We start from the raw sequence: 15,498 nt of genomic DNA on the forward strand, positions 1-15,498 counted from the left end.
ATTTTTGGTATCTCTATTTGTAACTTGTTCGATCTAAGATTTAGTAAAGATAACGATAAAGACGAAGGTGACGATCAAATTAAAGACGATGAAGACCAAATAAAAGAAGAAGTACTTAACACATTCACGTTACATTAACACTTAATTAAACAAAAAAAAAAAAAAAGAACTAAAATTATATATCACTTCTCAAGATTTATACCTTTCTAATAAATTATTAACATCTTTTGTATTTATAACAACTCCCTTTTCTGAACATTTTGCTTTATTTTTTAATTCATTACATAATCCATCAATATCCAACTCAGTATATTTTGGATGTGCAGTTATTCTATCCCATATTTCACTACATTTTAAAGTTGATTGTGGAGCAGGTACCATTTCATTTAAATCATCATCATCATCATTATTATTATTATCTTCTTTTGTGGTATCTTTAGTTATTGAAGATTCTCTTCTTTCGGGTATTGAATTTTTTATAAAATCATTAAAATTAAAATTTGTATTTATTTCTTCTTTAATCATTGGATCATATATTGATTCTTCTGTTGTTAATAAATCTATTGGATCTTTTGTTTTGTTATCTTTAGTTTCACCAAATGCTAATGAAACGTCAAAATTATCATTATTTAAAAAACTTAAAGGATCATCCATATCATTTTTATATTTATTATCTATTAAATTGAAATTAAATTCTCCCATATTATTGAAAAATGGATCATTATATTCATTTGAATTTGAATCTATTGTATAATTATTTTGAGTATTTGGTGATATATTTGAAAATGGTGAATTATAATTTGATGAATTTGTTGATGGGAATTTATTTACATCTATTGATCTTCTTTGTTGTTTTGGTATTGGATTTTGTTTTGTTCCACATGCTTCACCTAATTTACTACAAAATGGATCAATTTCTTCTTCATATGTATGAGTAAAATCTAAATTATTTTTAGCTGTAGGTAAATCCGATGATGTTGGTGAAACTAATATATTATCATTTAATGGAGTTGTTGATGAAGATGAACCAGAAACTAAATCCGGTACATTACCATCACCATTATTATCATTTCTTTGTTCTTGTTGCCTTATGAATTTTAAATTATCTTTTGACCAAGGTAATCCAAATGATACATTATTTGCTGATACTGATGAACGAGTTGAAGCTCTATCTGATATTGAATTTTTATTTGAATTTGAACTTGAATCATCAGTATTATGACGTTCATTACTTGGTGGAGATAAATCTATACTATTAGTATTAGTATTAGGGTTTGGATTACTTAAATGACCAACTTTTTTTGGTAAATTTAAATCCAGAAAATCAGTTGAACCTCTATATTTTGATAATTCAGCTTTTAATATATTAACTTGAGCTTTTAAAAAATCAGATTCTGTTGTTGCTTTAACATTTTCATCTTCTAATGATTTAACTTTATCTTCTAAATCTTTCATTTTACGTTCTTTTCTTTCTCTATAAGCTCTTTGTGCAGCTCTATTTTGAGCAGTTCTTTTTGATTTTGGTTCAGTATCTAAAGGTTTTCTACCAGGTTTTGTATGTAATTTTTTTGGATCATTATAATCTTCATCAGGAGAATCAAGTGGAGAGTTAATTATCTCCGAATAGTTACGTTTAACTTCAGCCATTTTTGTTATGTTGTTGATGTGGTGGTGATTGTGGTTGTGGTTGTTGAAATAATAAAATTTTGAAATATATATGGAGTTAAATCTTTAAGTTTTGCGAAATGCGGGATATTAATTATTTGATTGAAATTATATGTTATTCTTTAAATTAATTACAGTTTGAATTGAATGTTATTAAATATGATATATGATTATAAAAATTAATAATAGATTTAAGTAAATGAATCAAACTAATGAATCTTGAAAAGAAGAAAAGTTTAATATAAAATTTAAAATCTAAAATTTAAAATTATCGATTATAATAAAATGATGTTTTTGTTTAATATTTAATTTATTGTATAATAATAAAAACTATTAACTCATAATTTAAAACCAAAAAAAAAAGAAATTAATTAGTAATCACAATTTGTATATTTGTACCCTTAAATTAATTAATTGAATCTAAAATTTGTACTCTATAATATTCTATTGAAATAATAAAATACACTACCTTCTTTTTCACGTGAGTTGAATAATAAGGCTTTTTGTTTTTTTTTATAAATTTTCCCCTCATTTTGAAACTTTGTCATGAAACAATTTCATAGATTTTGAATTAATGACATTATGTCAATAAAAACATTTTTGATTTGTAAAATTCAAAACTCTTCACTTTTTACAACCTTTTCGACATCTTTAAGGAGGTTAATCTTTCCAAACCAAGCGTAATTAATTCATTTTGTCTCAATTGAGATCACTGACTAATATATTAATCAACCACTCACCTATTTTCTAGAACATCAGAAGGGACTATCAAGGTAAATAAGCAAGCACTCGAGAAAATTCCATAAAAAATCTAATGTACACTTATTGTAAGACTTCAATCATCTCAATCTGCAAGATTTCATCAAATATTTTCGTTACAAATAAATTGTTTCAAGAACAAAATAAATTTATAAAAAAAAGTGTTGCAAAAAATTAATTTTTCAAAATGCACGTTATTATTAAATTTTTCATTTTCTTGATTTCAGTAAAAGATAAGGTTCAAATTGAACTTACAACAGAAATAGATTATGTCAATTCCAGATCTAGGTATGTAATGAACTTTGTAATTTATTATAAGATTTGGATACTAACGAATTGACAGGGATATTACGACTAGAAGAAAATAATGAAGATTTAGTAGATATAACACTGGAGGTTTTTAATTCTTTACAACATATAAATGATAATAAAGTTGTCAAATCATCACTTTTTGAACTATTGGAAGGAACAAGGGCTTTGGAAGTACTCAACCCAAAACTAGATACTGGATTGATAGAATTAAAGAAAGAAGAAATTGAATTTGATTGTTCAAAACCTCAATCATCATCAACTATTATAAATATACAAAATAAATTATTACAATTTTTGGTCAATTGGCTTGAAAGTGATAGTCTTCCAGTAACTGTACTTAGTTGTAGATATGTTCAATGTATATTGGAGAATTATTTAAATAAAAAAAATTCAGTATGGGAACAATGTTCATTTGATCAACCAAAATTATCAAATACCACTTATGAAGAAGATACAAATTATTGGCTAGTCCATAAAGTATTGAAAACCTATGTCATGGGATTATGCAAATTTATTGGGTTTACTATCAATATTGCAAAAACTTTTCTATATGAAGAAGAAGATTTAACGACCAGAAATATGAATTTGAATTATTTATTTGACGTATCTCCTCAATTCATCATCGAGAGAATCAATCAAGCAATAGAATGGATTGTAAGTAATGATATTGAAAACTCATCTATTTTAATAAGTCAACTCAAAATTATATTATATTTGAATCAATTTGAAGCATGTATAACGACACAAGAAATAAATTTTATGAAGGAATCCAATGACGAGTCAGCAATATTCAACTTTTGTAATGACGCCATAGAAGAAATTGAGAATTTAAAAAATCACCTTTATAATGAATCAGATATACCGATTGGGGTATTTTCAAAATTTATTCAAGCAGATATGGATAACAATAGTATACCAACTGAGATACCATCCACTGAGTCCACCACCACTTTTAACCATATCAATGGAATTTCTGAAACAGTTTATCATTATACCAACCAAGCAAATAAGATAAAAACCATGACTCAATTAGAAGATTTCCTACTATATAATATAAAATTTCCAATCTCAAAGTTCTCAGTATTTTCTAGAGGATTATTTCAATTGTTCTTTATAAGAGATGATAAATCAATTTTTGGATCACCGACTATAGACCTTACAAGATTATGTCTTAACATTATTGGTAACGTTGTTGGTATAAATTCAATTTTACTCGGTCCGCTTGAAGGACAATTATCTCAAGTCAAAGAAACAACAAGACAAGAAATATTATCTCAGAGAGCAAATTCCATTCTAGATTTAGAAAGTGCTATATATAATAATCTTTGTATTTATGGAGCTAATCCATGTAGATCACAACAGTTAATTTCAAGAGGATTAATTATATGGGATACTTTACAAGTTGGATGGGAGACTTTTGAACTTCAAATGTTTCAAAATTTTAACGTAGGTGATCAATTAAGTAATGAAGAACCAGCATTAAGTGTTACATCATATATTTATTACCAAAAGACTGAAATGATGATTCAATTATTATTAGGAGGATTTGAATTAGATATATATAAATCATTTGAATTATTTCTTATTTATTGGTACTCTGATATATTATTGAGTAATTTATTAGATCATTTACAAAATAGGGTTAAACAAATTATATTGGGAAAAATGTATGACATAGAAGAAAGATTACCTAAAAAGATCAAAAAGCTTAAAGCAGGTCCCAAGAAGGAATCATTGAAAAAACAACTTCAACATAATCGAGACGTTTATTTACCAGGGATAATCAAGACATACCAATATCAAGAATATTTAGTGGAATCTTATCAAAATTTAAAATTATTAATACATTGTTTTATTAAATTTTTGACTGTTTTGTCAAGATTGAATCTACTTGATTTTTCAAAAGGTCCAATTAATAATTTAACATCAATGGAGCATTTATATTATTTAAGAATGAAACCCTGGTCTTCAATTGGTGTCCCACAATTCCCAAAATTTGAAGATTATTCAAGAGCATTAATCATCACTAATCCAATCGAAAATAATCATACTAATTTGATTAAAAGTTTTGAATTTTTAACTAGTATTAAGAATGATTTAAAAGAAGTAGAAAGTACAATTGAAAAACTGTTGAATTATATCAAAAGAAAAGACACAGATTTTATAGAAGGTTCTTTAATACATCAATGGTATGAACAATTAGCTGATACTTCAAAAGATTTAAGTGAAAATGTTAGTAAAATTGGGAAAATACTATCTACAAATAAAGATGATTTGACCCAAATCTCAAAAATTCATAAAGTTGTTGTTAATAAAGGAAAGCATAAATACTTTGTAAATATTGATATCATACCTAAATAGATTAATTACATGACTAATGATATAATATATTTTTCTTGTGTAATAGATAGCTTTCAACTCGACTCTAAAGATTGTGATAAAAAAAATATTATAGTTTCGCAACCAATCAAACAAAAAATATTTTTGTATTACGCTAACAAACAACATAAAAAAAAGCACAATCAATTAAATCAATCACTACATATTCAATTAATATCTCGTAACAATGTCCACATCTATATTCCGTTTCGCGAAAAACATATATAAAAGTGGGTTCAAAAGAGCAGCATGGCAATTACAAGTACATAATGATGTAAAAAGTGGTTGGTTAGTAGGTACAGATGATTTTGGTAATAAATTTTATGAAACTGATTCACCAGAAGAAATCCATTTAAGAACAAGATGGGTAGAATATAGTAGTTGGCATCCAGATATGTCTCAAGTTGAACCAGGTTGGCATTATTGGTTAGGGTATGGTACAAATACTCCTCCAAATACTTTACAAGGTTCTGAAAAAACTGTTAGAGCTTATCCATTACCTGCAAGACATAAACCTAATTTAACTAATACTCCTGGAGCTTATGTATGTTATAATACTGCTAAACCTAAATGTGAAGCTTGGACTCCTGAAGTAAAGGAAAGAGTATAGTGATTATGGATTAACGAACAATAAACGACGTTTAACTTTTTTTTTTAAATTCAAACGGAAATGGAGCTTACCATGGCCAATAATGTAGAACTCATGTTTAGTACTGATCTTTATTGAATTAATGAGGTCATATAAATTTATTTGTATTGGTTTCAGATTTTTGTCTCTATCTTAACAAAATTTTTTTTTTCAGATATCTGATATTATTTGGAACAACTTAAAATTTTACAACCAACTCCAACAGAATAGAATAAAAATGGCTGATTCTGGGAAACTTCCGAATTTAGCTTCTGATGCTGTACTCAAACAGTCCGTACCAGTTCCTGAAGATTTTCAAGAAGTTAAAGGTATAGATTATTCAAAAGATAATGCATATAATATGACTGCAAAAGATTTAATATCATCCATGTCAACTATGGGGTTTCAAGCAAGTTCATTATCACAAGCATGTAATATTATAGATCAAATGAGAAGTTGGAGAGGTAAACATAAATCAGAATTAGAAGAACATGAACAAACTGGAGAATTTGATGATGATGGATATCAAAAAACAACTATTTTCATGGGATATACTTCAAATTTAATATCTAGTGGATTAAGAGATACTTTAAGATATCTTGTACAACATAAAATGGTTAATGCTATTGTTGCAACAGCAGGTGGGATAGAAGAAGATTTAATAAAAGTTTTAGCACCAACTTATATGGGAGATTTCACATTACCAGGAAAAGGGTTAAGAGATCAAGGTATGAATAGAATTGGGAATTTATTAGTACCCAATGATAATTATTGTAAATTTGAAGAATGGATAGTACCTATTTTGGATAAAATTTTAGAAGAACAACAAGAAGAATTTGAAAAAGAAGGTGTCAATGGACTAGATGCAGATTCAAATGCTATTTGGACTCCATCAAAATTAATAGATCGATTAGGAAAAGAAATAAATGATGAATCATCTGTATTATATTGGGCCCATAAAAATCAAATACCAATTTTTTGTCCTGCATTAACTGATGGATCAATAGGTGATATGTTATTTTTCCATACTTTTAAATCATCACCACAACAAATTCGATTAGATATAGTAAAAGATATTCGTAAAATAAATTCAATGTCAATGTCAGCTTTTAAAGCAGGTATGATTATATTAGGTGGTGGATTAATTAAACATCATATATGTAATGCATGTTTAATGAGAAATGGAGCTGATTATGCTGTTTATATAAATACTGGTCAAGAATTTGATGGATCAGATGCTGGTGCAAGACCTGATGAAGCTATAAGTTGGGGTAAAATTAAAGCTGATGCTAAATCTGTAAAAGTTTATGCTGATGTTAGTTTAGTATTTCCTTTAATTGTTGCTGCTACTTTTGCTAGTGAAAGACCTGTAAATAAAAAATTAGATAATTCATTGTAAATATAGAGATTCATAACCTGGTTATACTATAAGACTCTGAGTTGCTGTAGAGTTTTAAGAAAATCTGAACCCAGTTCATGTTTTAGTTTAAATCCCACTAAATTTTCATGAACAAGGTATCATTATTCAAAAAGAAGTCAAAAAAACTTGCATTTGCTAAAAGAAAAAGAACTATCAAGTCCATCAATTTGATTGTTTATGAATTTGTAACCAGTAAAACTAAACCCTATTTTTGTGTAAGGTACTAAATAATAAAAATTTATTCCGCTTTAAGTTTCATTTTTTTCTTAATCGGATTTATTAACCGATAAACATTTTAATTTATTTTTTTATCAATTTGAGGTAACCACACAAAAATTGGAACAAACCATAATTTATATTTATCCAAAAGTTGTGCCGTTTCGATTGTTTGGTTATAGTATATATATTTGTGGCAAATCACTCTTTTTTATCAAATTTATTCATTCATTTTAATCATCATCAATCAAGTCATTTTTGCATTAATTCAAAATGTCTAATTTTACTATAGATGATATTCTTGCTGGTATATCAGATTCATTAAATAAATTACAAGAACAAAAAGATTTAAAATTTAAAGAAATTTCAAATGATTCAAAAACTTCAGAAGATACTACTAATAATTCAGATTTAAGTTCAAAATATACTAAAGAATTTTTTATTAAATATGCTGAAGATTATATTGAATTTACTTATAAAAATCCAACAATTTATCATGTAGTTGATTATTTTAAAACTCAACTTGAAAAAAATGGGTTTAAATATATTTCAGAAAAGGATTCATGGACCGATATAAAACCTGGGAAATATTTCACTACAAGGAATGGTTCATCACTTTCTGCTTTCGTAGTTGGGAAAGATTGGACACCATCAAAGGGAGTTGGTGCAATTGGATCACATATTGATTCATTAACAACAGTATTAAAACCAAATTCAACAAAAGCCAAAGTTGATGGATATGAATTATTAGGAGTTGCTCCATATGCTGGTACATTAGGTAGTGTTTGGTGGGATAGAGATTTAGGTATTGGTGGTAGGATTTTAATTAAAGATGAAAGAAATCAAATTACTCAACATTTAGTTGATTCAACTCCTAATCCAATAGCTCATATACCAACATTAGCTCCACATTTTGGTACACCAGCTCAAGGTTATTTTAATAAGGAAACTCAAGCTGTTCCAGTAATTGGATTTTCACAAGATTCAGGACCTGAACCAACTGAATCTGAAAAAAAAGCTCCATTATATGGAAAACATTCTTTAAAATTATTAAGATATATTGCAAAATTAGCTAATGTTAAAGTTGAACAAATATCACAATGGGATTTACAATTATATGATGTTCAAAAGGGAACTATAGGTGGATTAAATAAAGATTTTATTTTCGCACCAAGAATAGATGATAGAATTTGTTCATTTGTTGCATTACATTCATTAATTGAATCATCAAATGATAACACATTGAAAAGTGATTCATTTTCAGTAGTTTCTTTATATGATAATGAAGAAGTTGGAAGTTTATCAAGAGCAGGTGCAAAAGGTGGTATATTTGAATTAGTTATAGAAAGAATTTTATCAACAGAATATTTTAATCCTGAACAATTAGCAATATCAGATGAATTAAGACAAACTTATGCAAATACTATAGTATTATCAGCAGATGTAACTCATTTATTAAATCCAAATTTTCAAGAAGTTTATTTAGATCATCATAAACCATTACCAAATAAAGGTATAACTATAGAATTAGATCCTAATGGAAATTTAGCAACTGATTCTATTGGATTATCATTAATTGAAGCTACTGCTAAAAAAAATAATGATGAAGTTCAATATTTCCAAATTAGAAATGGTTCACCATCTGGTGGAACTATTGGTCCTTCAATATCCACTCAAACTGGTGCAAGAACTATTGATTTGGGTATACCTCAATTATCTATGCATTCTATAAGAGCTACTGTTGGATCTAAAGATGTTGGTTTGGGAATTAAATTTTTTAATGGATTTTTCAAAAATTGGAGATCTACTTATGATGATTATGTTGATTTATAAAACTAAAAAGAAAATTTTATATATTAGAAGACAATTAAAAGTTTAATTATTTCACGAAATGTCCTTAAATTGTAGAAAATAAAAAAAGTAATGATATTTGAAAAGTACGTGAGTAAGGTGTATATGTATTTTTAATTTTACACTTAATTAATATTCTATAAAATGATTCCTCTATTAGTTATTTGTTTAAGCAAATATAAATTAGTTTGTTTAATTAATTAGCATTTAATAATCTCATTTCATTTGATGAATCAACACTTAAGAATGGAATAATTCTTTTGAAATAAATGAATTCATTAAAATTATCATCAATAAAATTTAATGAATTATTTTTTAATGTATCACCACTTGAACCACTTTTACTATTGTTTGAAGAATTTAAATTTAAATTTGACATTGATGAAATGGTTTTTTGAGTTAAAAAAGTTTCAAATTTTTGATTATCTATTTCTATTCTGTTCTTTAGGAAATTTTTAAATTCTTGAATTATGTAATTTAATTCATTTATTGATTTTCCTAAATTGATCATTTGAATTAAATTTTTACCATCATTGGCGTTTGTGGTGTTGAATATTGAATTTTTCTGTTGTTGTTGTCGTTGTTGTTGTTTATTTAATTCCTCTTCATCTTGGGTAGTCAATTCTTCAATAAAAATCCCATCGTCATCTTCTTCGTTCAAATAAAATTTATGACCATATATATCTGAATTTACGAATAATGACATGTATGGTAATTGTGGATTATTTGGAAAGTTGGTGGTGGACATTTGTTGATGTTGTTGATTATAATGATGATACTGTGGATTATTACCATTAACATTGTTATAGTAGTGATGATGATAGTGTTGTTGTTGTTGTTGTTGTTGTTGATGAAAACCATTAAAATAACTTTGATTAACTAATGAATTTTTATAATTTATAATTTGATATTTTTCATTCATTGATTCATGACATACAATAATATCAAATTTAAAAACAGGTCTAATAATTTCTGGTGGTAATTTTGATAATTCAGGTGGTTGAATATTATAGTTTTGTTGTTGATTCTTTTGAGATGATAAATCACTATCATCTTTTAATTTTAATGTATCTATAGTTAAAATTGATGATGCCTCATCATAATCTTCTGATTTTACTGATGACGTTTCTGTTATTGACGTTGGAGTGGATTTGAATGACATTATACTTGGTGATGATGATCTTGATTTATATGATGATGTTGATAATGAACTTGATGATTCTGAATGTTTTATTGGTGGTTGTGGAAATTTATCTTGATTATTTTCTTCATCTGATAAGATTTTTAATAATTTACCAATTGAAGTCACTATTGAATTATTTTTCGGTGGTGGAGACGCAGTTGGTTGAGCACTACTAGTGTTGTTATTGTTGGTCTCATTAATTGGTGGAACTGTTGCACACGTATAAATAGCTTCATCAAACACTTCATATGGATGAGTTTTTCTTAATTCTGAGGATTTTAATGATGTAGCAGATAAATAAACTTCGGATTGACTATTCATTCCAGTAATTCCATCACCACTTATTGATAAATAATCATCTTTTGCACTAATTGGTAAAATGCTGAATTTCCTATTAACTAATGGATTATCAGGTTTGAAATTTAATTCTAATTTACCATTATTTGCAATTGTATAATTCAGTAAAATTTCAAATGATTGATCTAATTTGGATTGTAATTTTCTTGTAGTTTGAATTGAAAATGATGATTGATAGTTATTTATTCCGATAACTCTCCAAATTAATAATTTAATATAGTAGGATCTAACTAATGGGTTCCAATGAATGAAAAATTTCTCAAATTGTTCATCACTAATTAAGTAATTTATAAAATTTAATTTAAATGATTCTTCAATATTTGTAATCCATTTGTAATTAACATCATCAATTGAAGCATTTGTAGAATTTGATCTTGTACTATTACTAATAAATGAACTCAAAACATCCGGTATCATATCCCATACGTTGAATAAAAATGCAAAATTTTTTAATAAACTTTGAATATGATCACAATGGTTTATCATCATATAATTACAACTTAACCAAAACTCCCAATTTATTAAATATTGAACTTCATTATTACAAGAATTAAAATCAATATGATTCACAAATTCATTTAATATTCCCAAAATTATACCATTCTTGTTGAAATCATATATTGTTGTTTCTTTGGCAATTGATATGAAACACAAATCGATTATTTTAACTAAATTAGCACTTATATTATCCAAATTTTGATCTCTTGTTGCAACATATGTAATATCTCTGATAGTTTTAAAAATTTTAATGATGGAACTATAATACATATCACTTTGTTTGATGTTCAAATTAAAAGATGATATAATTTCTTTTGAATTTTTCATATTTGCAGTAATTCTTGTAACAGCTATTTTGAAAATTTGGTAGATATGACTGAAAATAATGCTAAAACCTGGACAAATTAACAAAAGATTGTTATCAACATTATCTATAAATTTTCTTCTTATAATCTCAACATAATGACGAAAGAATGAATTAAAAACATTTGAATCTGATCCACACCATCTTCTAACCCAATCACCATTTGGATTTTTGATTCCATCAACTGGATGTTTTGGTGGTGGAGTACAATTCATATAACATTTTTGACCTCTTGTTGTTAAATTTTGTAATCCTTTAAAATTCAATAAGTGATGTAAATGTTTGGGAAATTTGGATTTAACAATATTTAAATTTTCATTTTTTTCTTGTTGATTTATATCTGGTAATATTTTTAACGAATTTTCTAAATTAATTTGTTTAACATTTAATAAAAATAATAATGCATTTGAAACATTTGGAATTTTGAAAAAACTATATGCAAAGACTTTCCCAACAAATGCTGCCATTGAACCAGTCAATGTTTTTAAAGTCGACAATTTATCTATGCAATAGTCTAATGTTGTTGTAAGTAAAGTTTGATAATCATTTTGATCATCATATAAATGCCAATCTTCTCTTGAAATTATTCTTGAAACACATTCCAAGTATGCATTTCTATCACTTGCTGGTATATTTGTATAATGTATCAATTCTGAATGATTAATTGAAGATATAATATTTGGATTTGGTTTAGTTGAATTTATAGTATATTTTAAATTTCCTATTAATGAATTCCACCATTTGATTAATACAGCTAATATTACACTAGTTAAACTTTTATATATTTTAGAATCCTTGTTGAAAAATTGATCTAATTGATTAGTACTTCTTAAAAATGGAATTAATGAAGTTCTTAATAAATTACCTTTCAATATAGCTCCATTATTCAGATTATTTGTATTATATGTATGGTTATATTTTCTTGAATTAAATTTATTTAAAGCTAATTCCAATTTTTTATATCTTTTCAATAAAGTTTTAATTAATTTATCATTATTATTATTATTGTTAGTTGAATTTATTGTAGATAGAGAAGTTGAACTTTTCATTGAATTCAATGAAATAGGAGACGAACTAGATCTTGAAGTTCGAGATATTGGTAATGGTGGAGGAGGTGAACAATCTGTTAAACTTGGTGATGATCTTAATAGTTGAGTTGGCAGAATAGGAGTTGGTGGTGGAGGTGGAAATTTTGACTTTACTAATTTTGATGGTGGAGTTTTTTGATTAGTATTAGAATTATTATTAGATGAAATTTGGTTGTTATTTGATTTTTGATTTTGATCGTGATTTAATGTAATGTTATTATTATTATTATCATTTTTGTTTGTACTATTATTATTATTATTATAAGTATAATTTTTATAATTAAAATATTTTTTACTTGATTGAGTAGTGTAACTAGAATTGTTATTATTATTATTGACATTTGTAGATTGATTTATATTCTCTTTTTCATTGTTATTTGATGATGATGAGGAAGATGATTTTCTTCTAATACTTGCAGCTCTAGCAAGAACATTGGTCATATTTTAAATATCGTTTTAAAAAAACAAAGATGCAATTTGTAATATTGAAAATGCAATGCTTGAGGAAATAAAAATAACAAATGTAGTAAAATTGATAAAATAATTAATATGAATTATAAGACATAAAGTAGAATTTAATAAGTTTTTTGAATTATTGTTTTAATTGTATTAGGATAAATCAATGAATATTTAATAACATGAAAAAATTGAAAAAAATAAGGGTGTTGAATAAAACCCGGTGTCAAAAAAGTGTTTTTCTTTCTTAATACAATAAATTAGTAAATAACTGAAATTGAATAGTTTAATGATATTAATAACGAATATATATGAATTGAATTAAATAATGAGAAATGAATAAAAACTAATGAATGATATTAAAATATAAAATTGTCTGTTGTGGAATCAAAATTGAATTCAAAATTTGGTTGCCAAATTATTTTAATAATTCTTAAATATTAATTGAAATTAATTGTGTGTATAATAATAATACTTAATATATTAATAATTATTATTAATTATTATTTCCTTTTTAATGTTTGATTTACGGATGTTATATTTTATTTTTAATAGATCTTGAAAATTTGGATTAAATTTAATAAAGATCTGTTGAATGATACGATATTATATGAATTGATTGATTATTTAAATTTATATATAGATCTGATCTATCTTCGATATAAATGATTTTTAGTTAATTGATTAAACGAATGTGATTAATTTATTATTATTTAATATTAAGTAGATAAAGTTATATTTATAATTTAAAATTTAAAAGAATAAATATTATGATGAAACGATAAAAGTATTATTATTTTTTAAACGATTTTGTTTTCACTTTATAATAAACTATTGTTGAGTATGAATTGTATAATATCTATCAATTGAATGAATGATAAATTGAATATCTTATTATTTATATGTAATGATAAATTGATTGATTAAATAAAAATTTGATAGAAGATTATATTAGTATATATAAATATCAATAAATATTTAACAGCAATAATTGAATTGAAAAAAGTAGAAGAAAAAAAAAAAAATAAATTTAAAAATAAAAAAAATGTAAACAACAAAAAAATATAATTTTGTGTAATAAATTTTTTTTTTCATTCATAATATTTTTTACGATGAGAGAATTTTTAATCATAACTAAACCTCGAGATTAAAATTATATTTTAAATCATCATCATTTAATTGAATCTAAATTTAACAATTAATTCATCAATTCAATTAACTTAATGTGATTTCAATGAAATTCTAAACATATCCTCAAGATAATTATAATATCATATGTTAAATAATAATCTGTCAATATTAATAATAATAATTACACAAATAAATAATCAATTATTTTTCCGAGACTACAAATATAATTTTTATTTATTCGAGGATTTTGCAACTACACAAAAATCTTATTGAGTTAAGTTAATATACAAAATTTACTAATTCAAGAACAACTGTTTTTTTTCCTCGATTAAATTAATGATAAAATTAAATTATATTATATGAATTCTTATCAATTATAATTATTATCATATATAATTGACCAAGGTTTTACATAATTGCTTCAATTTGTGAATGCTCTTATGATAGATTGAATAATCATATCTTTAATTTAATTGAACCCCTTTCAATAATTTTATTTTTAGTAGTAAATTAATATTATAATAATATTAATATTTTTAATGTTTTATGAATTCGAGGAAAGTTTACAAATACTTACAAATAATATTTACATTGAATAGAACAATCAAATGTATAACGTACAAAATGCTTAAATATTATTATTATTATTATCTGTCTACTACTTTATCAATAAATTTCAGGAACAAATCTATAATTTATTATTTTAATTGTTTGCTAATCAAAATTTAATTGATAGATAAATTTCCATTTTGTTACCCAACAAATATTTAGATCTCACTAAATTTAAATTTTAATTGAAACTCAGGGTATTGATTAAAAAATCAAGTACTTCTATAAACTTATCAATAATAAGTCTAGATTGTTTTGTCTTTATGAGAATACCATTGGAAAATGAGTTTATTGAAAATGAATTTCAAATTCTAAAGAAAATAAAAATAAAAACAAGTATCCGAGATCTCCTTAATAAAATAAATATAAAAAAATTAATAAAAATATATTTTTAAATTTTTAATAAAATTTAAGCCAAAATATTAATTTAAAATCTACTACTACTAATCTAGTTTTGGAAAATTTTAAACCATTTTTAGATTTTTAAAATTTATTCTATTTTCAATTATTTTCTAAATTCTATGTATAGATTAGCTTAAGAATTAAAAGAATAAATTCAAGAAATAATAAAGCAAATTTAAG

The 15,498-nt window shown here is 24.8% G+C and overlaps 6 protein-coding genes across 6 annotated transcripts; 4 read left to right on the forward strand and 2 right to left on the reverse strand. All coding sequences in view use genetic code 12, as the record gives it.

Annotated features, from left to right (window-relative positions):
- Positions 1–189: 189 nt before the first annotated feature.
- CAP1 (DNA-binding transcription factor) lies at positions 190–1,647 on the reverse strand (the record flags this gene model as incomplete). The annotated part of the gene is made up of 1 exon (XM_051764110.1): positions 190–1,647. The coding sequence occupies one exon, from the start codon at positions 1,645–1,647 to the stop codon at positions 190–192; it is 1,458 nt and encodes a 485-aa protein (XP_051619573.1).
- A 1,046-nt stretch (positions 1,648–2,693) lies between these two features.
- Positions 2,694–5,097, forward strand: KGF54_003514 (uncharacterized protein; the record flags this gene model as incomplete). Its single annotated transcript, XM_051764111.1, has 2 exons — positions 2,694–2,712; positions 2,786–5,097. The coding sequence occupies 2 exons, from the start codon at positions 2,694–2,696 to the stop codon at positions 5,095–5,097; spliced, it is 2,331 nt and encodes a 776-aa protein (XP_051619574.1).
- Positions 5,098–5,302: 205 nt separating this feature from the next.
- On the forward strand, positions 5,303–5,725 carry KGF54_003515 (uncharacterized protein; the record flags this gene model as incomplete). Its single annotated transcript, XM_051764112.1, has 1 exon — positions 5,303–5,725. The coding sequence occupies one exon, from the start codon at positions 5,303–5,305 to the stop codon at positions 5,723–5,725; it is 423 nt and encodes a 140-aa protein (XP_051619575.1).
- Positions 5,726–5,981: 256 nt separating this feature from the next.
- On the forward strand, positions 5,982–7,142 carry KGF54_003516 (deoxyhypusine synthase; the record flags this gene model as incomplete). Its single annotated transcript, XM_051764113.1, has 1 exon — positions 5,982–7,142. One exon carries the CDS (start codon positions 5,982–5,984, stop codon positions 7,140–7,142), a length of 1,161 nt encoding a protein of 386 aa, XP_051619576.1.
- A 510-nt stretch (positions 7,143–7,652) lies between these two features.
- LAP41 (metalloaminopeptidase) lies at positions 7,653–9,212 on the forward strand (the record flags this gene model as incomplete). Its single annotated transcript, XM_051764114.1, has 1 exon — positions 7,653–9,212. One exon carries the CDS (start codon positions 7,653–7,655, stop codon positions 9,210–9,212), a length of 1,560 nt encoding a protein of 519 aa, XP_051619577.1.
- A 214-nt stretch (positions 9,213–9,426) lies between these two features.
- Positions 9,427–13,161, reverse strand: KGF54_003518 (uncharacterized protein; the record flags this gene model as incomplete). Its single annotated transcript, XM_051764115.1, has 1 exon — positions 9,427–13,161. One exon carries the CDS (start codon positions 13,159–13,161, stop codon positions 9,427–9,429), a length of 3,735 nt encoding a protein of 1,244 aa, XP_051619578.1.
- Positions 13,162–15,498: the final 2,337 nt, after the last annotated feature.

This window comes from Candida jiufengensis (genome assembly GCF_024610255.1).
Source record: "Candida jiufengensis strain CBS 10846 chromosome Unknown scaffold2, whole genome shotgun sequence".
Classification (NCBI taxonomy): Eukaryota; Fungi; Ascomycota; class Pichiomycetes; order Serinales; family Debaryomycetaceae; genus Lodderomyces; species Lodderomyces jiufengensis.